This window comes from Phasianus colchicus, chromosome 15 (genome assembly GCF_987193195.1).
Source record: "Phasianus colchicus chromosome 15, bPhaCol1.hap1.1, whole genome shotgun sequence".
In the NCBI taxonomy this organism is placed as follows: domain Eukaryota; kingdom Metazoa; phylum Chordata; class Aves; order Galliformes; family Phasianidae; genus Phasianus; species Phasianus colchicus.
This window is the reverse complement of record NC_143450.1, coordinates 15586344-15614002: the sequence shown is the minus strand read 5'-3', so window position 1 is coordinate 15614002 and position 27659 is coordinate 15586344. Positions and strand designations below refer to the sequence as shown.

General features: G+C 39.3%; 1 protein-coding gene across 6 annotated transcripts; it reads left to right on the top strand.

The window, feature by feature from the left end:
- SMAD5 (SMAD family member 5) lies at positions 1-25861 on the top strand. Of its 6 annotated transcripts, none has more exons than XM_031598377.2 (8): positions 1-496; positions 13824-13973; positions 17109-17715; positions 18564-18815; positions 19500-19619; positions 20211-20432; positions 22952-23208; positions 24309-25861. In XM_031598377.2, the coding sequence occupies exons 3-8, from the start codon at positions 17313-17315 to the stop codon at positions 24450-24452; spliced, it is 1398 nt and encodes a 465-aa protein (XP_031454237.1). In that variant the 5' UTR covers positions 1-496; positions 13824-13973; positions 17109-17312; the 3' UTR covers positions 24453-25861. The 6 variants fall into 6 exon arrangements, with proteins under 6 accessions (XP_031454237.1, XP_031454239.1, XP_031454234.1 ...); XM_031598378.2 differs by lacking the exon at positions 1-496 and adding an exon at positions 8045-8210; XM_031598379.2 differs by lacking the exon at positions 13824-13973 and having other exon boundaries at positions 17184-17715.
- Positions 25862-27659: the final 1798 nt, after the last annotated feature.

Sequence of the window (27659 nt, the reverse complement as noted above, 5' to 3'; positions counted from 1 at the left end):
TAATGCAATAGCCAGCGCCCTGAGATGCATGGTGCTCCCATTCTGCACACCAACAGAGCTGCACTGGATGAGCTACCAGTGCTCCAGGCACGATTTACACCGTGGCAAAGTATTTTTTGGTACGGATTGCACAAAAGCCACAGCACAGAACATGGCTGGATGGCTGCACACCAACGGCAATATTCCAGGCTGAAGGCCGGGAGCAAAAAATAAACTAGAAGCGTGGAATGTTGCTAAAGGGGGAATTTGAACTGCCTGCCCCGCTCGCACACAGCCCAAGGCCGTTCCGCGGGGGTTCCGCGCCCTCCCTCGCCCGTTTATCGCCATTCCGGCCCCGTTCCGCGGCGCTGCCGAGCCCCGGGCCCAGCGGGCAGCTCCGCCCCTCGCCCCGCAGTCGCCGGGATGAGAGAAAACAGGGAGAGAAACAGCGACCGCCTGGGAAGCAGCTAGTGCGAAAGGAAGGGGCAGAGCATGGAGCGGCACTAATGTTCTGAAGGTAAAGCCACGTTCGTTTGCTTGCTTGCTTGGTTGTTTGTTTTCCCCGAGCTGTGGGGTAGGTTTGCAGCAGAAATGGCGTCACTTTATAAAAGTTCGCAGATTTTACTAACTTGGGTTTTTTCTTGGTTTTTTTTTTTTTTTTTTGCGGGTTGTTTTCTTTCTTTCTTCTTCTTTTTTTTTTTTTTTAAGTGGGGCTGTCCTATTTGCGATGCAGCTGGGCGAGGTGGCCGAGATCTAAATATAAGCCTGCGAAGACATGTCCCGAGATAGCAACGCCGATAGCAGAGGCTATTGTTAACTTTTGGGATTCCGATTAAATCCTGACACGTTAAATATTTATTTAATGTGCACGGAGATGGGGAATTCTCGTTAACTACGCTAATGGAGTCAGAACAGGGAGAAAGGTTTTTCTCCTACCCCCCTCCCAAACCTACATGGGGACTTCCCAGTCTGACTCGGGGTCTGTGTGCTGAAGCACGGGCTGCTGTATGAACATTAAAGGACAAAACGTTTCAGCTTTGTTTTAGGAGTTATATTTCAGTTGGTTAAGCAAACTGGAGCATTTATTTTTCCGTTTCTGCAGCTGAATCCAAACATAACATTCCAAAGGATAAAATCTGTTACAAAATAAAACCTACTTAGTGACAGCTGAAGTTATATTCACTGTCTAAAAATGATGTGAAAGCGCTTCGAGAATCCTAAATGTCATTCCCAAGATGTGGTGAATTGTAATTTGGGTTGTGAACTATTTTAGGGACTGTGCCTTAAATGGGCCCTATCTGTGCAGTTGGAGCAAAAAGTCAATGAACTTTTCCTTGACCATGTGAAACATGGAGGTGTTTCCATTATAACTGTAAGGCCAACTTGTTCCAGATTTGCAAACAGATAATACTGAAAATGTATTCTTCAAATGTTGATTTCCTTCCCTGTGTTTACTTTCCAAATGTATGTCAGAGGGCAGTGAAGAGTGGGAGAAGTCCCATCAGAGATAAAATAGTGATTGAAAAATAACGCTTGCCTGTTGTTATGAGAAACTGTTCAGTGGAAATATCTTTATAGTGAGCAGAAGCAAATAATTTACGACATGCCGTTCAAAACTGCACCATGCTATGACCAGAAGCACTTTTATTTTATGATAGATATTATTCTAGTTGTATATGTAGGTGTTGATACTGTAGAGGAAAGTATGAAACCCAACTTTTTGGTCACGAGGGTGGGGAAAAAAGTGTCCCACAGTGTGCCACAAAATTTAAATATGAGTTCTAAAGGCCTGGCATGGCATAACTTGAGGTTTTTGGTGGTGATGGTGGTGTTGTTTTTTTTTTTTTTTTTTGTAGAAATGTACCCAGAAGGAGAAAGTCAGTCCTGTCAGCTGCTCCATGGGAAAGCTTTAGTGCTCTGTATTGCCATCACTAATTGGTGTTGTGCAATCCTCGGGTGATAAGGTGCTGTTAGAAAGTTGTCTTATGAGTAATTAAGCTTAGGTCTAGCTATTATAAAACGCAGTGTCCTCTTGACTGGTCTAAGCCAAAAGTATCTGCATAATGACTGGAGAGATTTAGCCATAGGTATTGTTCTGGCATATATAGTAGGAGGTATTATCTTTACTATCATAGATATAATTATTGTAACAGATCCCTTCTATTTCAGGTTGCTCCTTTTTCCCTTCCTTTTATTTTATTAAAAGGACATGCTGTACCTTTCTTCATTTTAAAATCCTGATCTTACTCATAAGGAAAAGTTGGGGGTATTTTTGTTTTTTTAATCTCTGAGAGCGTTTCTGTTTATAGTATTCAAGCTTCTCCATAGAGTGGGTGTAACCAGGAGAAGAATTTGGTCCATAATGCGAACTAAATTTTCAGTGCTTCCACTATTTAGAGCTCTGCTGTGTTAAAAATAGCTTCCCTGTGGTTTTGGCCATGGAGCCACAAATACAAGTTTTCAGCACAGAGTTATTGTGGATGTTGGTCCCAACTCTCACTACAAGAAATGGAATTCCAACTCGTGACTATGTCAACAGATGGCTGTGTTGAATGTGAGCTTGCATGTTTGATCTCCTCACTGTCCCAAAGACAGAATTTGTCCCACTCAAATGCCAATCACTTTCAGAAGGGAGCAAACTCAGAAGGCAGAGCTTGGCGTTGGGAGTAAAAAAACTCTGGGAATAACTGAGGCCATCCTCAGTTTTTCATCAGGTGGTAACTTGGAGGAGTGTGCACAAGTGTGGCTGACAGTGGAGGTTGTTAAGCAAGTGGTGGGGAGGTGAGTAAATCTTCAAGAAAAAAATAAAAACAGTTTTATTCATAGCTAATACTGAGCACGGTTGACATAAAAGAAAGCTCAGTGATCATATGATGTTTCATCTTTCCTGTTGTTTGCAGGTTGTTGCAGGCAGCTTGCAAGAGGTTGAGACTGTCTTTTCTCTGAGTTCAGCAGTGAGGGTCAGACTCCAAAAGGTGTTCTTTTATTGTGAGGTTATGTTCTGGAAATGATTGAACGTCACAGGTTTAGAAATGGGAGTGAGAATACTGTGTATCTATTTACTGTCGAAGTAATGGTGAGTGGAAGCTAGGAGATAGTCTAGAAAAGCAGCAACGCTGGAAGAATATTCAAAGGAATTACACCATTTTAAATTCTTTTATTTATCATTTCTCCTGTGGGAGCAGTGTATAACTTCGTGTTAATCAGCTGGGACATTTTTTCCATTCCTCTGGGAAGGCTTCTGCCTCCCATTCCAAGAAGCAGATTGAACTTAGCAGTACTTTGCCTTGACCTGTGCACGGGTTTCAGTGGTAGAGGGTTCATGCTTTGATAGGGACTTTGCAACAGGTCTCAGGGTTCTCAGGAAAGCCTTCTCTTCTTGATTACTTCTTAGGCATCTTAGTCTTCCTACAGTGTCCTTTTGCCCTTCTTAGGACTTTGACTTTTTTTGTCAGGTCTTTTGACATTTATAAGTTGAATGGTGTGTTCAGTTTTGAACCTTTAGCTGACTCTCAGATCTGTCATCTCAAATACCATCTCTAAGATATTCACATTTTTATTCTATAGAGCATGACAAGACAGTGTTGATTTGAATTGACAAAACCTCTACACAGTGTTGTTTGTTTCAAACTTCTTAGAGATGTAGCAGTACTCAGTTACCTGTTTGATCTCATTTATCTTTTCAGTATAGCTAAGAAAAACTGTCAGCTTTAAACTTGCTTGGGAGTGTATCTTTTGCTTACCTTCCCTCCCTGATCTACAATTCCATGTTAATGTCTTATATCTATAGCTTCAGGAAACAAGAGTAATCCTTCTCTCTCCTTCTTTGTATTGCTTTGTGAGTCGAGTAACGTAAGATTTCCAGAAGTGTGGCTGTAACAATAACAGGGAACTGAATGGCCGTGCGCCAGCTAGCGTAACTTTGCAGCAGCCCACATCACCAAAGGCTTAAACACTTCTAATAAATAAACACTTCTAATATATTTCAACCAGACGCTAAGCTTTTTTTTTTTTTTTTTTTCCAATTAGATTTAACTTTCTTATATGTGTGATGTGATGTACACAACATTTGTATTGCTTTCTTGTTGTGAAGCAGCCACTTACAATCAGTGTGCTGGCACTCAGTGTGCTGTAAATTGTGAGGTTATTTAAGAGGACCAAATGGCAAGAGTGAATGTTACCTTCCTTTCCACTGGCTCTGCTTAAACATAACGCTCTTTTTCTCCCTCAAAAACATACGTAAAGGTATGTATAGTATGTTAGCCCCTCCTTAGCCTTTCCCACCCTGAAAATTTTCAAACAGGGATGGCATGTTCCTCTCTTCACTGCCAAAAAAAAAAAAAAATTCCTTTCACAGCATTTTCCCCTCCCCCCATTTCTTCCCAGCTGACAGCTGTGAGTGTAATTTTCAGGAGCTATCCTATCCAATTCCCCTGATTCTGTTTTTGAGTTGGATTTGGTTTAAACATGCAAGTCATCTTTCACACTGCAGGGCTTTTTTAAACATAGCAATGAAGTGGCTTTGCCAATGCCAATGCTTAGTGTAGGTAGAGACACAGCAAATTTGTTTTTAATGTATGTGTTTAGAAAAAAAATAATTCCCCCTTCCCGTCAATTTAGAAAGTTGTCAGAGAATCAAGTTGAATAATGCAGTCATCTCACAAGTGACAGGAAGGCCAAAGTTTCATAATAATAAAGCTTTTTTTTTTCGAGATTATTTCCTTATAATTCAAACAATCTATTTAATTTTCAAACTATTTCAAACCAAACAAAAAATCCTATTAACAAATGGAAGGATCATATTCAAAATGTAGTGAGAAAATCAAAATAATGTAATTGAATAAACCTGTTGAACTTCATGGTTGCTTTTCAGCCGTGCAAGGCTGAAAAAAAAATCGCCACAAAGTGGTGGCAATTTTTCAGATGATTAGTTTGTACTTTGATCAGACTGTAAGGTTATAGCTAGCTCAAACATAAACATGTATAGCAGTTCAGGTTTTACAAGAAGACAGTTTTCGGTCCTCACTGCCATTAGGCTGTATGCAAAGGAATGTGAGACAGGTAGTTGTACTTTAGTTGATTTTACAAGGCCAGAGGAAATGCATAAAGATGTGTGCAGTTGTCTCTGAGGAATCTGAACACACAATTATAATTAAATTGTTGAGGTAATAAGAAGGTTAGCTGGTTATTTTTTCCTCAGATGATTAGAGTTGCATGTCTGTATTTTGAAGATACCAGGTTTGCCAGTGCTAAAAGAAGACTGATGGATTAATTAGTTATGAAATTCATGAATTTCCTGAATTCATAAAATCACATGATTTTTGGAAACTATGTTCAGGATGCCTTGAGTCTACTTGCTGCAAGCCTTTTATTGAACTTTATGTTACTGGAGTATACCTACTGAAGTACGGCAGTAGGGATTTAAGTGATAAAAACCATGTATATAGTAGACAGAGATGTAAGTGGTGTTAATTTTCTTGTCACCTGAAGGATGTACAGTCTTGGATCATTGGATGTTAAGTGTAATTTACTTTATTCTTTACACTTCCCCATTGACTAGAAGGAGTCAGTAATCTGTGACAAAATGGCAAAGAAGAGGAAAGCTGTTTTGCTGCTGGTAGGTTATACAGACAATTTTGGACTATAATAATAATAAGTATATTGTGCTTAAGAGCCAAGTGCTTTCAGAGGAGTGGTGTGTTGCAAACGGACATGCCTAACTTGCCAGTAGTTTTAAACTGAGAACTTTGCACAACTCAGTTTTAGAAAACTTGCAGTTTTCTCTGTCCTCCCCCATATGTTTGCATGCACACCTGCAGTGTTCCTGGTCATTAGAATTCTAGTACCTCTGCAGAAGGAAGCACATCAGACCTCTGCCTTGTAGCCTTGCTTGACAACATACAACTGTTTTGTAACTTCTTTTAATAAGAGAACATTTTGTTTTGTGGAGACATGATGGCTGGCACATGAACAGCACCTAAAATGCCTGCTGCCAATTTGTTGTTTGTTACTTGGTTTATTAATTAAGTTACACAAAAGATTTGGAAAAAGACCAACAGTTGTTTTTTGTTTCTTTTTTGTCCCATATTTTGGACTGCCTAGCCAAAGGAGAACAATTGCTGGTGCAGGGATGCATGAAAGTCCCCAAAGGAGGTTAGCTCTGTTCTTTCACTAAATTAGACTGAAGCCATACACCTTCACTGTTGTCGTAAATTTTAGTCGAGATATCCCGTTGGTCTATTCACTGAACTCTGTATAGATCTGATCAGAGTACACCAGTGCTAAAAACTTCTATTGGCTTTAAAAGCAATCAAAAGCCACACAGTTTTGAGCCAGAAAATAATTTCCTAAAAGTGAAAACATGTTTGAAATTGAAACTTCAGTTCACTGAAGTTGGCTCACTGAGTTCTTTTCCCATTTCTACAACCTTTACCTTCCTTTTCTTGCTTTTAGTTTTTTTCTTAAGTTACATAAATAAACCATAGTGTTTCATGTGGTTTCTTGCTGGCTTAATTACGTAACATAAAATGTACTGTCTAGATACAATCATTTTTCTTTTCATTTGCCTGTTTCTAATATTTTTTTCAAAAAGTAATTTTTTAATACCAAAATTCAGTTGGCACGTCAGATACAATGTGCAGAACAGATTTTTAATGGCTGGAAGTTGGTGTAGTTACATGTCCTGCAAGAGATAAAAATTTGTATAGAAATGATGGTTTGGCCTAGTATATCCTTCCTACGGGATATTTTTGCCAGAGGAAGTAACTTTTCTCTAGAAATTTATGTAGTGGATCAGGCTGGGATTCAGCTGAACTCAGCAAAGTGTCTGGAAAGACCTCCGGTCAGCCTCCTTTAAGGCACCTTTGGATTATGAATTAGTTAGTAGTCTTCCTGTAGAAAGTTTCCTCTTATAATCATTCTGTGGGCTAAAGTGTGAAATAGTTTGCTCTGTTTGTGCATCTTCTTTTTACCCACACTAAGAGAAGCTTCTCAGTGCCATCAGTTTGGGCCTTGGCAGTTCAACCTGCAGTGCAGAACACGTTTCTGTGGAAGCCTCTAGAGCATCTCTGCCAGTCTGTCCTTCTAAGAGGCTTTTGCATGGAGAACTCATTTTTCGTTATTGATTTCAATGGAAATATGCACATTCTTCAGATCTAGCTGAAGTCAAGGGTTTTGGTGTTCCTAACTTCTGCGGTCTGTTGACAGGAATGTCAAAAATTGAAAGGCTGAAGTCAGGGTCTGGAACCTGAGATCCTTGTATCCATCGATTTACATAGTTAAAAATGGCACGAGATAAACAGTTAGCTGGCAGTGTGCTTGATCAAGGTCAGGCATTGCTGTGGCTCGCAGGAGGTGCTGGCCAAGCAGCTCTGTGCCGTGAGCCGCTCTGCCGTTCAGCAAGGAGCTGGGAGGAAGCAGCAGCCATTTCCACAGCACGCAGCAGGGGCTGCGAGATAAGTTTTTTTTGCACAAAAACCCTCGTGCATACACACCTTTGTGGAGCCGTTCCTAACGCTCCTAACAGGTTATCCCAGATCTTTAAGCTTTTGTGATTACGATGAGATCCAGCTCCTTGTAAGCCGTACCTCAGAGCCGCACACAAAGCTCAGGGACGCAGAACATCGCACAGCACTCAGCACAAGGCTGGTGCCTGGCCTTGGGTGCAGATGGGGCTGGCTCCCATCCCGCAGCGTGCCTCGCTTGACCTTCTCTAGGCCTCAGTGCTGCATTCCTCTCCAAGAGGTTCGTGTGGGGCAGCGCTGAGCTCGAGGAAAACTTTTTATTCCTCCATCTTGAGGTAAATTAAGTTCGGGACAACAAAACGTGAACACTTCGTTGTGATTTTTTATTATTATTATTATTTTATTTTACTTAGTGGCTACTGAGAACGACTCCCACCGGGCCCTTCCGCCTCTTCGCCCTCCCCCCCCCTCTCCTCTCAGCGCTCCCGCCCCGGCCCTTCCCGCCGCGTCCGCTTCCTCCCGTCCGCCGCGCGGGGCGGCAGCGCGCATGCGCCGCGCTCCTCATCCCGCCCGCGCCGTCCCCCCGCCCCGGCTCCCCCCGCCCTTCGCGCACATCCGGGTCCCGGCGCTGGCCCCGCCGGCGCCGCCGCGCCGCTGTCCCCTCCGCGGGTGCCGCATAAAGTTTTGTTGAGAGCGGGCGGCCGAGGCCCAACCGCCGCCTCCAGCTTTAACGGACGGAGGCCGGGAGGCCGCCTCGCTCCGCGTCGGGTGGGTCGGGGCGCCCCGAGGGCAGCCCGTGGGGGGGGGCAGCGGCGCGGCCGGGCTTGTGGTGAGGCGGGGGGAAACCGCGGGCCGCTGGGAAACTTTCTTCCTCTTTCCGTTCCCTCCGGCGGGCGGTGGGGGCCCTCCCGGGTGCGCGGGGCCGCTGAGGGGATCGCGCTGACAGCGGGGGGCGGGCGGGCCGGGTTGGAGGCGGGCGGGGGGAGATGGGGCGGCCCTGCTGTGTGCCTGAATGGAGAAAGGCGCTGCTGCAGTGCTAATGAGAGGATGGGCTGTTCTGGTGTTTGTTTCTTTTTTAAGTATATGAGGAACTTTGCTTTTAAATGGTCTTAAACTCCGGAGAAATGAATGCGTGGAGTGGTAAATCCCCGTGCTCCAAGCACTTTGGTTAAGAGGCGCTTTCTTGCAGGCACTTTCTTGCAGCTCACTTTTCCAGCCTGGTTCGGCCTGTGCTGACAGCTGCTTGGCAACAGATGGATGAAGAAGGGCAAGTTTTGTTTTCTGGGGACTGTAAAGTTAATGGGAGGAAATACGGTCTTGCGGTTAAAGCACAAGACTGGGAATCAAGTGATCAGTGTCCTCTCAATGGAGTTTCTGATAGGAGTTTGAGCAAATCCAGTGAGCCTCAGGAAAATGAGAACGGATTTCCCACAGGCTCAGTGATAGTTGGTGAATCTCTCGGTGGAATCTGTGGGTTTATAGATGGTATTCAGTGAGTGATGGGAGCGCTCCGCTATAACAAAAAGTGTGAGGGATAACTGTCAGCATGAGCATTAAGATGTAAGTTTTGGGTTGGGAAATGAGATTGTCAGCGTGTGGTGGCTTTAGATGAAATCTGTGTTAATTTTCAGGTAATTTATCTGCCGTGTGTGGCTTTGAAGTTGTGAGGAATGAGACTGCATTGTGCGCTGCACTTCTCGATGGTGGGAGTTGTGCACAGAGTGTCCTTCCAATGCTCTGAGCAATCAGAATCTGATTGAAGAGGAAGGATAGAATGGTGCAGATGTTTCACTGTCACGTGCCCGTGCTCTTCAAAAGCTGTAATACTTTATGAAGTTGGCAGCTGTTGGTACTGGAAGTTAATAGAAGAAGCAAATAACTTAATTGAAGATGTTTCATAATTAGTGTGTGTTGTAACTTCTGAGTGCTCTGTGTAGGGTGTTGCTGAATTTAATGTCTTAATCCCTACTGTTTGATAGTGGTTTACTCTTACATCTGATATTTAAATTTTGTTCCCTTGGCCTTGAAATTGCTGGTAAGCGCTTAATGGCACTTATTTTTGAAAACAAAATCACAGCAAACCTTGTTCTTGCTGGGGTTCATGTCCCCAGAACTTTATTTTCCTTTAAAATACGGAGAAAATAACACTTGAGGGAGGAATGTTCTTGTTGTTTTGTTCTTTTTTTTCCAAGAAAGAATTTCCTAGTAGAAGCCCAGGAGGTGCACAAGATGGGCAGTTGTGGTAGGGGTGAGAAATAGAAAAAGAGGATGAGTGGCTTCCTTCGCATTTCTCTCTCTCTTGATCACAAAAGGTCACAGCAAAAGGGTGTGCAGCGATTATGCTGCATGCAGCTGCAGTGAGTCCTTTCAATTGGAGGTTCAGAGTTTTAACCTGTGATGAACCTGAAGGAATTGTAGCTTTGGGCCCTATGCTTCTTGGTTCTTGTGATGAAGTCCAATTCTTCATCTTGCAGCTTGAGTAGATAATCTCTTTAGGAAAGTTTTCAGGATGGTATAGCATTATCTGAGCTGGAAGAAATTCCATCTCTCAAGATAGCGTGCTAATGCACTATTAAGTGTAGTTTATATTTCTGTAGTTTGTCTAATGGCCTTTGAAAATTATGCAGCGATCTGTAATGCTCCAGAGGACACTTTTAATTTCAGTAGGATGTTCTCTGTATTCTGTTTATGGCTCTCTAGAGAAAACTCTTAAAAATCCTTTGTTGCCTTTGCCAAACTATGTACCTGCAGCCATATTGCTGTGGCAATTCAATACAAGTCTGTATTCCTTCCTTTGCTGCCAGTTAAATGCTTCATGTTGATTCAAACACATTTCTTTTAATGTCTCTGCTGGCTTCGTTAAAATCAGTTTGAATGTGGGTTTTTTTTTCTTGAAAGGTCTTGAGATAACTTTTTATAGTGGCAGGTTTGTTTTGTTGAAGTAAGGAGAGCAGAATTAAGAGATATTTCTTCTCACATTAGCTGAGAACACTTGAGGTGTTTCATGACTAACATTGATAAACAACTCATTACAAACAAGTTGAACAGTAGCTGAGAACTTTAGCAGTTATCATTAGTCACAGTGCAAGTTCCTGTGCTGTTCTCTGGAAGCCTTTTCAGCGGTGCTCCTGTGACCACGTAGAAAAGTTTGGCTGGCACTTCAGTGTGTTTGACCAGTGTGGGTTGGCAAGGTGCAGGACGCCATCTGCCAAGTCTGTATCCCTGCTGACCTACCACCAAGGCTGCGCCTGCCAGGACTGTCATCCTTGACAGAGGATCTTTGTCAGAATTGCTGCTACTGATCCACCAACTATGAGGTAGTGTCTCTGAATTCTGGGTCAGTGGATGTCACAAACTGACAAATTTAGAATACTTCGCCATTCATTCATTCTGTGCAAGGGGAGGAAAAAAAAGCTTGCTGAATTACTATTGTCAGTGTCCCCTCCAAATCCTGTAGCTTTTGTAAACTTGTCACAATCTTAATGCAATTCAGTTGGAATGGAAGTGTATACACACACGCATACAACTTTATTTTTTTCCCATCTTTTAAAGCTTTATGAATGTCCGTAGCCCCTGCTTTCAGGTTACACTTTTTGTTGGCAATTCACGTATTTAGTGGTATTGTTTAGGATTTTATTCTTTAATGAAGATTTTTACATGAGCAGCTGAATTTTTTGTAAAGCTTTGTTAATTTCTTCATGTATTTTAGGGCGTTTGGAAGGTATGTCCATGGATATGCCCATAAGTATGTTCAATTTTTCCCACTTTTTTTTTTCCCAGATGGAGTATTGAGTCCATTTTAAACATTGTTTGCTTGGCCTTGTCTACCAATAGTGGCATAAGTTTTTGTTGTCACATGTAGTGAAATTTAATCACATCCTTGTATGTGAATTTAATTGAGAAAGGGATGCCAGCTTGTAGTTATCTGCAGTGGTTACAGTAGATGCTGAATATCCTTAAAAATAGGAGGCAGTGTGAGGGCTTGACTGTCAGAAGTGCTTCCTATGATAGATGATGATGTTTTTCAGCATAATGCTTCTGTTGGAAAATGCCAATTAGCTGAGAGAGCAAATGTTTCTAGTGAAATACTTAGGAAAAAAAAAAAAAGGGGGGATTCTGGTTCTCAGATTGAATTTGTAGCTTTTGAGAACTACAAAGTCGTGTAAGTAGAGCAGTTTCAGACACCAGGCCCATGTGAGCATGTGATTTTTCTCTTCTAAATGAATGTGTTAAGAAATAGGAACTTTTTTCAGTCTTGGAAAGGCGTTTTTTTTTTTCTCCCTCTGACTCCCCCACTCTGTATCACTCTTTAACTATTTTTGTTGTGGTACAAAATGAGTTTTCAACTTTCTGTTCTTTGGTCGTGTTTACTCCTGTGGTTTCCTTGGCATCATTTGGAAATGGAGGTGCCTTTGAAATGCAGTGGGGTTCAAGTGAGTTCTTTGTGATTGGACCTCTTTTGTGATACAGATCGTTATCACTTGTTCTACTTTATTTTTTTTCAGTGAGTTGTAAGAAGACTCCTAAGAAAAACCAAAATCATCACCTTTGTTATCTGAGCTGTATGGCTTTTATGATATCAGTTCTGTACATTGCATTCATTACTTGCATCTTGGGCTTGGCCTCACCATTTTTGTTTCTTTAAAGGGTGCTGGTTAAATACTTCTCAGCTGACAAGTGTTACATGCTTCATTTTTTTTTTAAGCTGTGCTAGATGCTGTACAGATGTGGAAATGAACAAGTACTGTGTGAGAAAGCCATGTCTGAAATTGTTAATGCATTTTTTTGTTTGGGGAGCCAGTCACAGTTAATAAAATTTTTGAAGATATCAGACAATTCTTTTCTGGTCTTGTTTATATGTATTGTTAGTTAGAATATGTTGCCTTACAAGGCATATTTAAAGCAAAGAAGTCTTGTGCTAGTATAAAAGCAGCAATGTTTCAGTCAACTGGATGTCCCCTTAGATACACAAGTCCAGTTGTGGTGGAAATACCACAAGTTCCTTATTGGTATCCTCCAAAAAATCTCTTTTCATCTTTTACTTACCCCAGGGGAGGTGAATTAAACAAATCGTTGATAATATTCTTAATGAGTAAGGTGTCACATAGGGTAATTAAAGGAAAATATTTTGTGTTCCAAAGCTGTGGTGATGGTTGGGAATTATTGCCCAAGTTCTTAAGTGTGACCTGAGGATTAATTTTAACCTCAGTATGCAGGGAAAAAATATGGAGCTAGTGCTTATACCATTTTTGTCTTCAAGAAAGGACTAATTTAATGCCATTGCATTTAAAAGGAAAAAAAAAGGATCTGTCTGAAACCAGGTAGATGTACCATGTGGTAATTTTAGAGAGTTGTAGAAATGTACTCATGGCTGAATATATTGTAACAAGCTGTGATACAGTGTAATTGAGTATTTTGAGTTTCTCTTCCTGCATGTGGGGTGTTAGTATGTGTATGGAGTTCAAATACTGAAGCGTATCAAGTTTGAAGGGGTAATTGGGTTAGGCACAAACTGACTGCAAAACAGTTTGAACTGGCATATCTGAAGCAATTCTAATAAACTACCAATTGTGGGACTGGTTAGAAGGGCTGGTTTGTTTATGTTATGAAATTGAGTCTCCAAGCAGTTTCTAATCATGTGCAGTGAAGTTCAGGTTTCAGACTGAGTATGATGCTACAGGAAGCTTTCTTAATTTGCAAACAAGTAAATTAGGCAGGAAAAGAATAACATTTGTGCACTTGAAATGCACGCTTAGTACTGACAGTAGGAAGGGAAGATATTGTAGTTGTTAACCAATTTATGCTTCTTATGGGGTGATGGACTACTTGATTAATAGTACTTAAAATTCAGATCTTGCAGGTAGGAAATTCTGTGCTTGGAATAGGAGGCAGTAGTCTAAGAGATGCTCAGAAGAACTACCAGTATTTGTGAGTTGTGCTGTTAACTTGCTTTGTTTGTAATTAGTTGGTTTGATGAGGCATTAAGAAAGGATTCACACAACTAGTTCCCTTCCGTTTGCTCTGTTCTTTAGTAGGAAGTATCAGTAATGTCTGACACAAAGTCTTACTGGATGCAGCCCATGCTACCTTTTGTTTCTTTCCATTAAAATCCCCCTCGTGTCATCTCATGCAATACATTACTCTGCAACATGGTTTTCAACTGAGATTCTCATGTAGCTAGGTTAAAATGTTATTTAGTAAAAGAAGGTGATGTGTCCTAGGCCTTCTGCCTCAAAGAAATATAAGAAAGCTTTTCTGCTTCCACTTAAGAAAGTTATTGCCTGCTGATTCTAGAGGTACACCAGTGCGAGCAATTTATGTGACACTGTGGAGGGAAATGTCACTCTTTAAAGCATATTTTTCTGCTCTCATATCTTACAGTGTTGTGCTGCAGTCACAGCTGATAATGCATATGTCTAAAACCTTGGGAGAAATTGGTTGTAAATTGGATGATCTGGTGAAGCTGTATCTTGTAAATGTCATGATTATATAGAAACCTGTCAATCATTAGGTGCTGGGATTACATCAAATGTAAGTAAATATTCTAAATGTGCTTTATGCACTTCATGTAGAAATGTTAAAACTCCTGAAGAAGTTTTGTTCTACATGAAAATGTTTGATTCCTGTGCATTAATGCCCAAACCCATGCTTTGTGACCTTAAATGGCTCCAAAGAAGGGAAGGCTTTAAGTATAAATAATTTATGAATCTTTTTAATACTATTCTGGTATTTTTTTTAATGAAAAAGCTGTAACTCTTCAGTGTGTTTTGTTCCAAAATGAACTTCTCAAAGGCCTATGATGAGATGGATTCAGTGTCACTTATGCTTCTGGAAGCCTGTCAGCAGTTTGTTGCTGGGTTTCTTTTTCCCCATGCTGCTCTAGAGCAGGTAAAAATGCACTTCAGCAGAAGAGACTAGAAAGCAGCGTGGGTGGCTGGTGTGGATTTGCTGCAAGCATTCGTATCATTTACAGCTTCAGCACTGTCATTTTTCAGTGGTTGTATGTAGAATCTTCTTTTTGGTGAGGTTGCTTCAGGAATCCTTGTGCTGCTAGGCTTTGCATTCGGTGATAGGGATTCTGACTAACATAAAGTTTGGAGAGCAGATTTTTTTCTTTAATTATTGTTTATAGAGACAAAGTCATTTCTCAAAATTCCTTGACTTGCACTATAAATACCAGTTACAGTAGAGAATTGCTTTAGTAGAGCTGTTCCAGCTTTCTTTGCTTCCAGTTAGCTTGTTTCTTCTAAGAGTATAGTTGTGCGTAAATGATGTTGAAATGATATACAGCCAGTAAAATTTCATTCCTTGTTATTGCATGTACTACTACGTTTGAAATGCTAAAGGAAAGAAAAAAACACGTGATCACAGAACATGGGGCAGTTGGAATGGAATAGATTAGTTGCAAGAGCTAAGAGGCGTTTATTGAAATCTCTTTTGAGCTTCACTTAACTGCAGGATTTTCTAGTGCATGTTCTGCCTCCGTGCCTACAATTCTTTGAAAGCATACTTAGAAAACAGAAGTTTTTAATTGTCATCTCGTTGGCCTAAGATTCTAGGTGGGTTCATTTCCTTTGTAGGGGTGTGAGCAGCTTCTGAAATCTTACATCTATTGAATGTATCCAAGGCTTGGAAGTAAGTTAATTGTGACTATAAACAGCTTTTACTTTTTAGAACACTAAACTTTTATCCACAGTAAAAGAATAAATTTAGTCTGGTTTTGGCCAAGTTTATCTCCCTTTATGTATTTCCTGTTATTCTGAAGGGTGAAAAGGTTCTCGTGTGGAACTATCCTAGGGAGCTAAACCTGCCTTGGAGATCTGCCATGTCCTTATTTCTTCAGAAAGTCGGTGAAACATAATTGCTTTTTTTCTTTCATTTTTGCAGTACCCCCTTCTAAGGGCCTGGTGGGGCAGTGGGAAACATTAGACTTTTTAATTTCTCTTTGTTTTCATTGTGTTTGTTGATATCTTCCATTTCTTTCTGTATTACTGAAAAGCTGAAGAATTAAATAAGTACAGGTGGGGCTGAGGTAGGAGTGAAATAGGTGCATTGGGTTTTTTTTCCTGTAAAAAGTTGATTATAAAATTTCAAACCTGTGCATTTCATCACAGCTGAGTGTCCTTAGGTCTCTTCCCCACTTCCCTCACCTGGGCATAAAATCTAGAATGGTTGTGTGTGGGACAGCATAAATGCTTTGTCTAGAAGTGTGTGTTGCATCTTTTATTGGAGCTGCTTACTATGTAGTTTGGTGTGGGCTTGAGCTCTTGTCGTGTCAGTGCAATACCAAAGTACAGTAAATGACCAGGGTTAGTTAAAGCCATTTTGTTCTTGTTATTTTGTTAAGGTACCCATCCATGTCTTTAAGTGTGTTTTTAAATGTCTAAATGCTTGGAAAAGCCTTCTCAGAAACTCAGTCAAAGGTGGGAAAAGATAGCCTTAATTAAATGTAGGAATCTAAGGGAACCAGAGTAAAGGTTCATAGACCTTCATGTTACCCTTTTTTCACTTATGTGCACATTTGGTGTTTCAGGGTCCATTAGGTGTTTTAATTCACCGCAGTTTATCAAAAGTTGAGAGACAATGTTGTTTGGCAGTTCTGTAGCAAGAAAGGAAGCATCTTTTGTTATTGACATCCTTTCTCTTAGCTCTGCTCTTGCTTTTTGCCAGCTGCTTATTGTCTATACTTGCTTATTTAGTATTCACAAGAGATTTTACAAGTTCTTATCAGCTCTTTGCCACAGGACATCATTTCCTCTTGTCATCGTTACTCCTTTATTTGGGAGGGGGGATGGTGTGTGAAGGGTTTACAGGAGAGCCGGTGAGTGGCCAAAACACCATTCATGAATCTGCTTGGGGTGCACAGCTTTGTTTTGTTTCTTCTCTCCTTTCTAAGGCAGTTCATAGCAAAGGTCGCATATCCAGTGCTTGCTCTGCCGTGCTCCCCCCTGCTCTTTTCTGGGGAAAGGAAAACAATTTTTTTTTTTTTTTTTTTTTTTTTTTTGCCAAAGGCTAAAAATATCCAGTGCTTCAAATATTCTTCTTAGAAGATATAAGGAAGTGCAGCATAAAAATAGCCATAGCTGAAAAGATTGGCTGCATTTCTGAATGGCTCATAAGGGATTGATTTGGGGGACTTCATGCTCTTTAAAAATGATGGAGTATCTAATTTGAGCTCAAGTATTTGAGCTGTATTGTTTTCTTCTTTTCAGAAATAAAGATCTATTTGTAAGGCTGATTGCTTCTCTGAAGCAACGTCTGTGGAACCTGCTGCTTCCACCATGACTTGTGCTTGTTTCTGATAGCAGCTTTGTATCTTCAGGTGAAGCACTGTGATATAAGACAAATCTTAAAGCATATTTCCCAAGTTTGTTTTCAGCTCCTTCCGGAGTTTCCTTCTGAAGAATTGTTTGGACAGTAATGTTGACAGAATCCACACTGTCCCTTTGATTCTCTGAATGTCTCTTTTCTCACCTATTAGAGATGAATAGATGGGAACTCTGGTAATGTTTTCCTATATTCAGCTTTAGGCAGAGATTCTAAGGTTAGGAGGTTAGTTACGACAATTAGAATTGAAATGAGCGTTCTTTTAATATTATCTTTTTTTTTGTTTTACCTTATTATTTACTTGTTTACTAATTGCTTGTTTACTCATCTTCTTGATAGAGCTAAGTTGGAAGAATTGATTGTTATTTTTGATGTGAAGACTTCATCACTGACGTCTGTATGTTTATTTGTCAGCATCCAAGAAGTAATACAGCTCATCAGTGGCAATAACTGCTTTTGGTATACACTGACATTTATTTGAAAACAAGAACTAACAAAAAAAGACAGGCAAAACCCAACAAATCTTTTGAAGACGTGTGTCAAATGACGTCAATGGCCAGTTTGTTCTCCTTTACTAGCCCAGCTGTAAAGCGTCTGTTGGGCTGGAAACAAGGAGATGAAGAGGAAAAATGGGCAGAAAAAGCTGTTGATGCTTTGGTAAAAAAGCTGAAAAAGAAAAAAGGTGCTATGGAAGAACTGGAGAAAGCTTTGAGCAGTCCAGGACAGCCCAGCAAGTGCGTTACCATCCCTCGTTCTTTAGATGGACGACTTCAGGTTTCTCACAGAAAAGGCCTTCCCCATGTAATTTACTGTCGTGTCTGGCGTTGGCCTGATCTACAAAGCCATCATGAGCTGAAGCCATTGGATATTTGTGAATTTCCTTTTGGATCTAAACAGAAGGAAGTCTGCATCAATCCTTACCACTATAAGAGGGTGGAGAGCCCAGGTATGTTTGAGCGTGGCTGTCAAAAACCAAATAAAATCTCCAGGAGTGCCGTGTTCTTTGCATCAGTACTATATGATTAACTAAACTTGGTGTATGAGGAGGTTTGAAAGAATAATGTGTTCAAAAGTGATTTTTTTCTTCTGAGGTTATGGTGAGACATTGTCCCTTCCATACCAGCTGTTTTTCCTTATGGTAAAACATGGCTTTCCCACAGATCTTTAAAGACTGCTACCTGTGAAGTTAGTGGTAAAGTCCTCATTTGCAATAAAGAAGGAAGACAGTAATCAGAAGTCTCTGCATCTCTGTTGCAACTGACTCTTGTCTGCAAGTGCTTTAGCGCAGCACTTGAATTCTAGACTTCAGTACTCCTGAATTTAATGGTTGAAATCCCAACTTAACAATACTTATCTATTATATTCTATTTTTTTTTGCCTTCAATTAAAATGTCTAGATGTAGCTATGTAGTTTGACTAGTAATATTGGCTGAATTTCCATCTCTACTGCTTTTGTAATACGCAGAGTGGATTTTACACTTATAAACCAGTAGTTTGTTATGCATTACATGTGAACTGTTTTTTTTTTTTAATTTAAAAAGTTGCTTTCAATTGCATGAAATATAAGTGTATTTCTACTCTGTTTTCCTGCAAGACTGAAGTGTTAGCCCTTCATAAAGTGTAACTTTAAACTAAGTGAAGGAGAGAGAGGGGTTGGTGGTACAACAGATGAATCCTTTTCTCCATGCGCATTGGTATTGAAATTTTCATGGTGAGCAAAATTGCACGTTGTTTATATCTTTTTCCTTCTATCTAAGTTAAGTTTATCTGTTCTTGTTTGTTTTTTTGTTCCAGTTCTACCTCCAGTGTTAGTGCCTAGACACAGTGAATTCAATCCACAGCACAGTCTACTAGTTCAGTTCAGGAACCTAAGCCACAATGAACCACATATGCCACATAATGCGACGTTTCCAGATTCCTTCCAGCAACCCAACAGCACTCCATTTTCCATTTCACCAAACAGTCCCTATCCACCTTCTCCAGCCAGCAGCACTTACCCAAGCTCCCCAGCTAGCTCTGGACCATCTAGTCCATTTCAGCTACCTGGTAAGTACAGCCTAAATGTGAACTCAATTGAGAAATTTTATAGCAGTACTAAGCTGCTGTGATACTTACAATAAATTGCTTGCTTTGCATTTTAAGGAATTTTAATCCTAGTTTTGCTGGTCAGAGTTAAATGTTATTGTTTTATCTTTCCAAACGTTCTTTGTCATGTATACTGTAGTAGTAAATTATTTTGCACAGCTTCAATGTAAGATAATTGATGTGTGCTTTAGAAGAACATTTAGCAATGAAAGAAAGCAGATGGAACAGTCAAAGCAGAAAGTTTATTAATATCCTTCTCTGGAGAATACCTAAATATAGTATTTAACTGAAATAAAAAATAATTCTCAATAGAAGAAACTTAAAAACTTTGAAAATAATGGTGGGTGGGAACTAAATGGAAAGAACAAAGGAAAGAAGGTCTTGAAACTGCCTGGTTATTGCTGTGATTTATAGAGCTGAGAAAGTAAAGGATTAAAGAATTCATTTTTCCAGGAGCTCAGAGGCCTTATTAGTGTCCATTCTACATGGTGTCCCTCCTCTTATTGTGTGCAGGTTCCTGCAGACCGAGTGTTTTAACCTCTCTTGTTGAAGGCTGTTTTAATGTTTAAACTCAACTGTAAAGTGCAGAAAGAAATAGTCTACGTTGTTGAGGTTTATTCAGTCTTTTTTTTCTCTTGTGCATAGCTGATACTCCACCTCCTGCATATATGCCCCCTGATGATCAAATGGGGCAGGATAACTCTCAGTCTATGGACACAAGCAATACAATGATCCCTCAAATCATGCCAAATATATCTACCAGAGGTAAGTTGTATAGCATGATGTTTCTTAGTACTCATAACCAAATTGAATGTATAACTTGAAATGGTACAGTAAATCTGTGCTGATAAATTGAAGTAGTCCAATAAAAATAATGGATTTGCAACAGCAAGAACTAAGAAGCAAAAGTTGCCGTGCTCATCTGCCTCTTTTAAAGCCTCAGATGTGTAGTGTGGCTTACTATAAGTTGAACTTTTTCATTTGCTTTTACCTGCTGTCAGAATTGTATATGCACAAAGGCTCTGAAAATTGTGTCCCAAAATACCAATAATAAAAAAAAAAATTGAAAATGAAAATGTGGACAGAAGAATCATGTGTCACCTGATATCACAATCATCTGAATCTTTTGTGTAGGATTTTTTTTTTTTGCTTAATATCTCCCTTAAAACAGGATAACAAAATCAATGGTCTAGCTGAAATGTGTGAAAGTAAGTTAAAAACATTAAGATTGTTCTTGCCCATCATAAATATTGACTACATTGTTACTTACCTGTTGGTATTTTGAAATGTTTACAGTTTTAGATGTAATGTGTTAAATTTTATGTAAACTAACGTTTCCATTTTGCTTATTTTCAGATGTTCAGCCTGTTGCCTATGAAGAACCCAAACACTGGTGTTCGATTGTGTATTATGAATTGAACAATCGTGTTGGAGAGGCCTTTCATGCATCTTCTACAAGTGTCTTAGTAGATGGGTTTACAGATCCCTCCAATAATAAAAACAGGTTCTGCTTAGGTTTGCTCTCAAATGTTAATCGCAACTCAACCATTGAGAACACTAGACGACATATTGGGAAAGGTGAAGTTTCATTCTGTTTTGTACACTTACAAAGTTAATTCTTGTTTTTACTGTTATTGCTTTGATTTATGAGTAGTCATTGCAGCGTAGGGTAGTGCAGAGATATTGAAGTAGTTTGTGATTTATCTTCTTCTCTAATACCTGAAGATATTTTTTTTTCTATCTAGATTGATTTTAATCAACCTAGGAGTTGCATATGTTTTTTCTTTAGCAGTAATGTAAGAAAGTACTCATATTTACAAACTGTTGTAGGGGCTTTTTTGTTACAGTCCGTGATATTTTATATGTAGAAAGTTTTATTTTAGCACAACAAACACACGGCACTTCTGAAATTCTACATCTTCTGCTTAAATACCTCATGCTGCTTTAGAATGTATCAGAGTGGTGGTTCTTCTGTTCATGGAGCATATTACACTGCTGTCTGCAGTATGTTAATATCTTGCATAAGTTGGCAGTGAGACTTTGAAGTGCTAATGTAAAACTGCAAGGGCTCATTTGTCTGAGTGAATCCATGGGTGTGTACGTGTGTGGGAGGGATTCCTGGAGACAGCAGGTTGTGCAGGATCTTCTAGTTTTCCCTTAACGTTTGGCTGATAGCACATAGAGATGCACAGTGTTCATCTTTGATGGAATGTGCTTGAATTATCTTAAAATGCAGTGCTCCTTTTCTGAGTACCTCCTTTATCATAATTAACTAACAAATTCCTTGAGAAGAAAATCTGCTTTCTCTTGCACATGAGACATTTTTTAGGACATAAAATCATTGTTATGTTTGAAATCCTGTTTTCTTGATGCAACTCACTATTACTGACACTGCTGAACTTCAAGGCTTATAATGTCTCTTATAAGGCTTTTAGTTAGAAATTACTATAAACATGGCAAAAAATTACAGTTGTTCTGGAGACCACCAAGTACCTATTAATATTTGTTAGAATATTAAAATAGATGCAGTTCCATTGTCTGAGAAAAGGAAATAGTATCAAGTGAGAACAGCAGACTTTTAGGAGGTGAATGGAGGTAGGGGAAAGTCTTTGTGAGGTTCTTTTGGTTTGAGTTACTGCTGTGGCTGGTACTAGTGGAGAAATGTTACGTATCCACTGGAGAAGATAATAAATCTTACATCTTAGAAAATTAGATCCAAAATCATGTGGAGTAGTATTGATCACAAGGAAATCTGAAGCTTTAAAATGTCTGTGTGTTTAGTACTAGTTATTAAACTAAAACTTTGCTTTACAGTAGCAATTCTGAGTACAATTAAGATGTTTTGGTATACAATATTATTTGTTTATGGCTTTTGTTTGGAGAATCTTGTGATTTTTTTGCTGCCTGAAAGCTACCTGCTAATTTCTCAGCTTTTTCTGCAGAAGTATTGCATTGCAGGAGAAAATGACTTCTAATTGTGCATTGGATTATTTTTGAATTACCAGTGTTCATCTCAGGCTGTTAGATATCTTGCTTCTTTTTAGCTCCCTCAGTAGGCTTATACCCAAAAGAATTTAGCAGCAGGTGGTAGTTGCCCTTGTCTCTTTAAATAAACAGGATTGTGTAGTGAAAATGTGTTTTTTCACATCCCAGATTTTCTGCCAGCTGCTTATAGTAGGTCAAGCCAATGGTTCCTCTACGTGAACTTCATCTCACCTTAGTCCCAAATGGATCTAGCAATGTTCACAACAGTTGTTACTGTCTGAAAGATCAGCTGGCATCTGTTGACTTGCTAGAGTCTCATATGGCAAACCATGGAGCAGTCAGCAGGGCATTTCAGTAAGCATACCAAAGCGAGTCACTTCCCAGGTGTGTGTCTGTGACGGGTAGAAGAAAGGGAGAAGGTCTGGTAGAAAGAAGGCAGGAATCTCAACTGAAGTAACAGTGAGAATCTGTATTTGAACACTGAAGGGATCAGTCAGTGGTTTTTATATGTGTTGAATAAGACATAGTGCTGTAGTATGCCATTCATAACAGAGAAGGAGGAAAACATTTATATGCATAGCTGAATGCAGACAGTTGTGACAAATCTAGGGTCTCCCTTGATTTTTAAGTTCTATAAAACCTGATATTGGTTAAGTTGTCCAGATAGTTGGACTTGCATCTCTTTTTGCTTGATAAAACATGCCAAAAAAGCGAGCAGGCCGCAGATACACTTTCACATTTGTGTCTAACCCTGCTCCTGAGAATTTCATTGGAATTCCCACAGGCAGAAGTTACCAGTTTATAAAACCGCATTTTTAAAATCTGCCTGAGTTCTCTAGGAAACTGGCTTGGAATAACTGTTGATGTGTGGAAGTAGGATTTTTTTTTTCTCTTCTGTAATTGACGAGAGAAGGACATCTAGTGGTTGATGTGTAATGAAGCTTGTATTTTGAAATGAGAAACTATGTTATCCTATGGGCATAAGACAAAACAGCTTTTCTGAAAAGCTCTTGAGACAGAATGAGTTGTCTCTGATTTCAAGGGGATTGTATTAAGTACTGTATTTTTGGAGGAAAAAAAAAATAATGCTTTTCTCAAACTTTGTTTTCAAGGAGTTCATCTCTACTATGTTGGTGGGGAAGTCTATGCTGAATGTTTAAGTGACAGCAGCATATTTGTACAGAGCAGGAACTGCAACTACCACCACGGCTTTCATCCAACAACTGTATGCAAGATTCCTAGTGGATGCAGCCTGAAAATCTTTAACAATCAGGAATTTGCTCAGCTTTTAGCTCAGTCTGTCAACCATGGATTTGAAGCAGTGTATGAGCTCACCAAAATGTGCACCATTCGAATGAGTTTTGTAAAGGTAAACAAATTATTTTGAGAGACATTTAAGCTTACTGTGGATTTGAGTAGTCAGCAAACTGTGCCGATGTAACAAAGCTATTTTGACCTCATGAGTCTTTTCAATTTTAAATACATTGGAAAGGTTAATTAGGGAAAGGGAAATCGATGCAAGATAAGCACAGCTTGTCTTGTTAACTGTTGCCTGTATTTACTTCAGTATTCAGGACATGATTTTAGTCATTGTAGTTACTGTAAAATTACAAAGGGAAGTGTGGACTTGTGCATTAAAGTTGAATGAGCAAAGCTAGCTAAGTACACGACCTCTAAAAAAACAGTGTGGGTAAAGAGGAACATAAGTGATTGCAGAACAGATATTCAAACTTCAGACACTTCATATAAATAAAGATACATAACTGCATTTTTAACATGGAGAAAATACCCTGTTTAACAGGACAGTTTGACATTACAGATTTATTCTCACAGTAGTGTTTCCTCAAAATTGGCTGCCAGTTTCAGATTTAGCTTGAATTCAGGCTTGTGCCATCCAGATTTTTTGTCTGTTGGTTTTCTTCATCTTGTCCAAAAAGAAAGCTTGATATTATGTGTTCAGAGTTAAAATGAAGTGCACTGAGAAGTCTTTGTACCACAGATATAAATAGACTTGTTGAAGTCAGTACAAATCACTAGATCTTGCCTCAGGGTACCCCAGCTGTTGAATATTAAGTATACAATGAGCTGCTTTTCTGAAACTGTTGAAATTTTATCTTGCCAATTGTGATAAATACTGTTCAGATGGAGTGTGTGGAGGAAGAAGCAGAAAAGAACTGTAACTAAATTGAGGAATCTCTTTAGAGTCAGCAGTCTGCTCTCCAAAGGAACTTGGATGGTCATGCTGGGCCTCTAGCAGGGAGGACTTGATTGAGGCTTCTGAGTGCAGCCTCCCTGCTACTCCTTTCTGACCTGCTGATTTTTGCTTTCTTGAGATGATAAGAATTGTTGTTAGATTTTGAGTTAACTTCAGATAAATTTCTTAGGTGATGACTTTCTGCTAGTTGTTAGTTATTTCTAAATGCAAGCACATTCTCTTGATTGATAACATGGTGTTCATTTTTTTTGTAGGGGTGGGGAGCTGAATATCACCGACAAGATGTCACGAGCACCCCGTGCTGGATAGAGATTCATCTTCATGGGCCCCTCCAGTGGCTGGATAAAGTACTTACACAAATGGGTTCTCCTCTTAATCCCATTTCATCTGTTTCATAGTGCTGAAATTCCATCTTCAGCCTTATTTTTAGTGAACTTATTCTAATTCTAGAGAAACTTCCAACGTGGATACTGTGAGCTATATGGAGAATGGATCTTATGGTTTTACTTTCTTTTTTTTAAAAATCCCTTTGTGACCAATTCCATTGTGTATAGCTGAGCAGTTTTACATTTCAATTTGTTCTTGTGATGCTTAAGTGACAGTTGAGCCCTAAGGGAAAAAAAAATATATCTATTGGAAAAATTCAGAACACTTTTCCCCTCCTTGGAGTAGAACTTAAACAGGCATATGTCTTAACTGGAAATTAATTTTTGTCCTGCAGGGACAGAATGATGAAGACTGACTTCAGAAAATAAATACATATCATAGTTTGGGTTTTTTTTAATGTTTATAAAAACGTTTGAACATGTGCAGCTCCAGCTTGCAAGCTGTATTTTTAGTGTAGTTGCTTAACAAATTAAGTTTGACATCTGTCATAAAGAAAATTAGGCTTTATTATGGCTAATTTGCCTAATTGAACAATGTGACTTTTTTTAAAATGTACACATGAAATATACTTTTTACAAATATCGGAGTGGTGTAAAAACACTTTGTCTATTGGAAAATGCTGTCATAAACACATTGTATATGAATGCAGAATAGCAGTTCTTAGTCTTTTCCCACTTCAGTTTTGTACTATTGCTTTTTAATCACCATTTTAAATAGTAACTGATACAAGGTAAACATCTTGCACGTTTCTGGAGTAGTAATTTTTGTATTTCTTTGACTTACACTCATGCCATTTGGATGTGATTGCCAAGGCCTATTTCTTTTTAGGTACCCTTCTCTATTTTAACATAAACACTAGTATTTGTAAATGGCAGTGCCTTGCTACTTTTTCGAAGGAGTAAGTTTTGGTTTTTTTTTTTTTCTTTTTGGTGTTTTAGCTGTTTATTTTGCCTGTCTGGAATTGATCTGTGTTAAGCCTTTTAATCTCTCAGTAGACATTATGCAGTATTAGTGATTACACTGTATTTAATTCACTTTCAGTATGAGTTTGAGTCTCTTTGAAGACTGCGAGTGGCTTAGCAAATTAGTAAATGAATGCAGAAGCTCTTACTTCCAGATCATGTAATTTAATACAGGCCTGTTGTTAATGACCAAAAGTAATCACTTCTTTTGTAGACTGCGTGAAACAGTGATTTTTGAGCCTGTTCTTAGCAACAGGTGTTCGGTCAGAATACTTGTAATCGGCAGCTTTATGGAAATCAAGGACTGCGTTAGTATGAGATTTATCTTTTTGTAAGGAATTATGTTGCCTCTGCTGTTGTATTACTCAAACACTGTACTAAACACTAAAAGAAATCAGCTAAGTAACATATGCGTAGTTTTTTCCCTTTAAAAATAAAAATAAAATTGATTGAAGGAACATTCTAAGAGAATTAGAAGTGAATTATACAAAATCCATTTGCATGCAGAAAATTATTATTAATTTTAACTCCTCCTTTTTCCTGGATATTTTTTCAGGACAGGGTGCAGTGTCTGGGGGAGAGACTGAAATCTCTAAAATGCAGACACTTATTAAAAGATGTGTTGCAGTTAACTACTGCAATCCTGAGACATTGATTGCTTACACAACTTCTTTCGTCTTCTATTGAATGACAGTTTCTGCTCAAATGTGGAAATCGTGCATTATATGGTACCTGAGTAAGAGATCATCTTAAAGGAAAAGAATTGTTTACGTGTCATTAAAATGTTTCTTATGAAATGCCTTAAAGGAATAAAGATAAACTGTAACACTTCTGCAGAACCCTCACGTTCTCTTGTACAGGTATTTCTGTAGTACTTGGTGATTTTATTGTTGGTTTTTTTTGTTGTTCTTGTTGTTTTTTTGTTGTTTTTTTTTTTTAAAGCAGTTTCTTCAGTGTGTGTTAAAGCGAATGTGCATCTTCAGGAGAAGGGAGAAAAACAATATTTGCCACTCGCTTCTGGGGTCTTCTCTTTCATTCTTCGAAACAGCAACCCTGTTGACTGAATAAGATGCAAAGTCATTTGGCCACAGGATCAGGCTTCCCATTTTCCTCTCCCCGGGCCCGACTTCTATCAAGTTGCTGAACATGTATATTTGACACTACAGATATTTTTCTTGACGAGCTTTTAAAATGAATGTCTTGGCACATTGGATCAAAGAAAGATCTCAGTTGTAGGTACAAGCTTCTGCTTTATCCAAAATGTTTTTCACCCGGCTTCACCTCCGTTCACTTGTTTGGATGCGGCTGACTAAAGGACTGAAGAGCGGGTGCTGGAAGTAGGTGTTTGCAAGTCAGAGCTGCTGTATTGTGGTTAGATTGGCTACCCATGCAATGAACCCGTAATTTCTGCAATACTCTCTAGCTAACCCACTTCTGATGCTGTCATTAAGTATTAAAGTACTCTGGCATTTCTGTGCTTGTGTACATATTCTTGATCTGTAATATATGCAGTGCTGAGGTTATCCTTGCGGCTGCTGATTTTGCCAGGACAGGCTTGCAGGAGCAGACCAAGTAAACGATTTGCCTGTGCTCTGCTTTTCTGTTCTTTTTAAGTAGGACTTATTTTTGAGAGCTTCTTAGTTGATGGGCCTACTGGTTCACGGCTTTCCTAATCACATTTGGTTTATCTGTGCTGCCGATAGAAAGGTCAGATATCGCTGCATGGATGAGTTGGATGAGAACCGTTTGACACTAATTACGTTTTAAGTGTAGTGATAACAGAGATCGCTGCTTCTTTTGCAGCATACTTGTGTGTAAGTCACTTTATCTAGATGGAGGGATGGAGAAATGAAATCAGCCAGTAGTGTGGTAGGGGAAGATGAAGCATTATATATAGCCCAGCTTAGACTGAATGTTACTCTTCAGCAAAAACTGTTTTGGCTTTTATAAGTGTAAGTATTTTCTTCTTTTAAGGCCTATTTCTACTTACAATCAAACACAGCACTAATTAACAGCTTTGACAATACCAGCAAGGAGCCTGGAACAGGCATACACTGAAGTTCTTTCTGGGTTTTCTTTCATAGTCACTAAGATAAGATCTTATCTTGGATATTCCTCCTCTGTGGGCATCAGTCTTGCTGGCAGTCAGACCAGCGCCTTGTGGAAGTATTACATTCATTTAATTACATTATACATGAAATAGTTACTCACAGAGGGCTGACGTTGGTTTATCGTATCTATAGGACCAAAATAAAA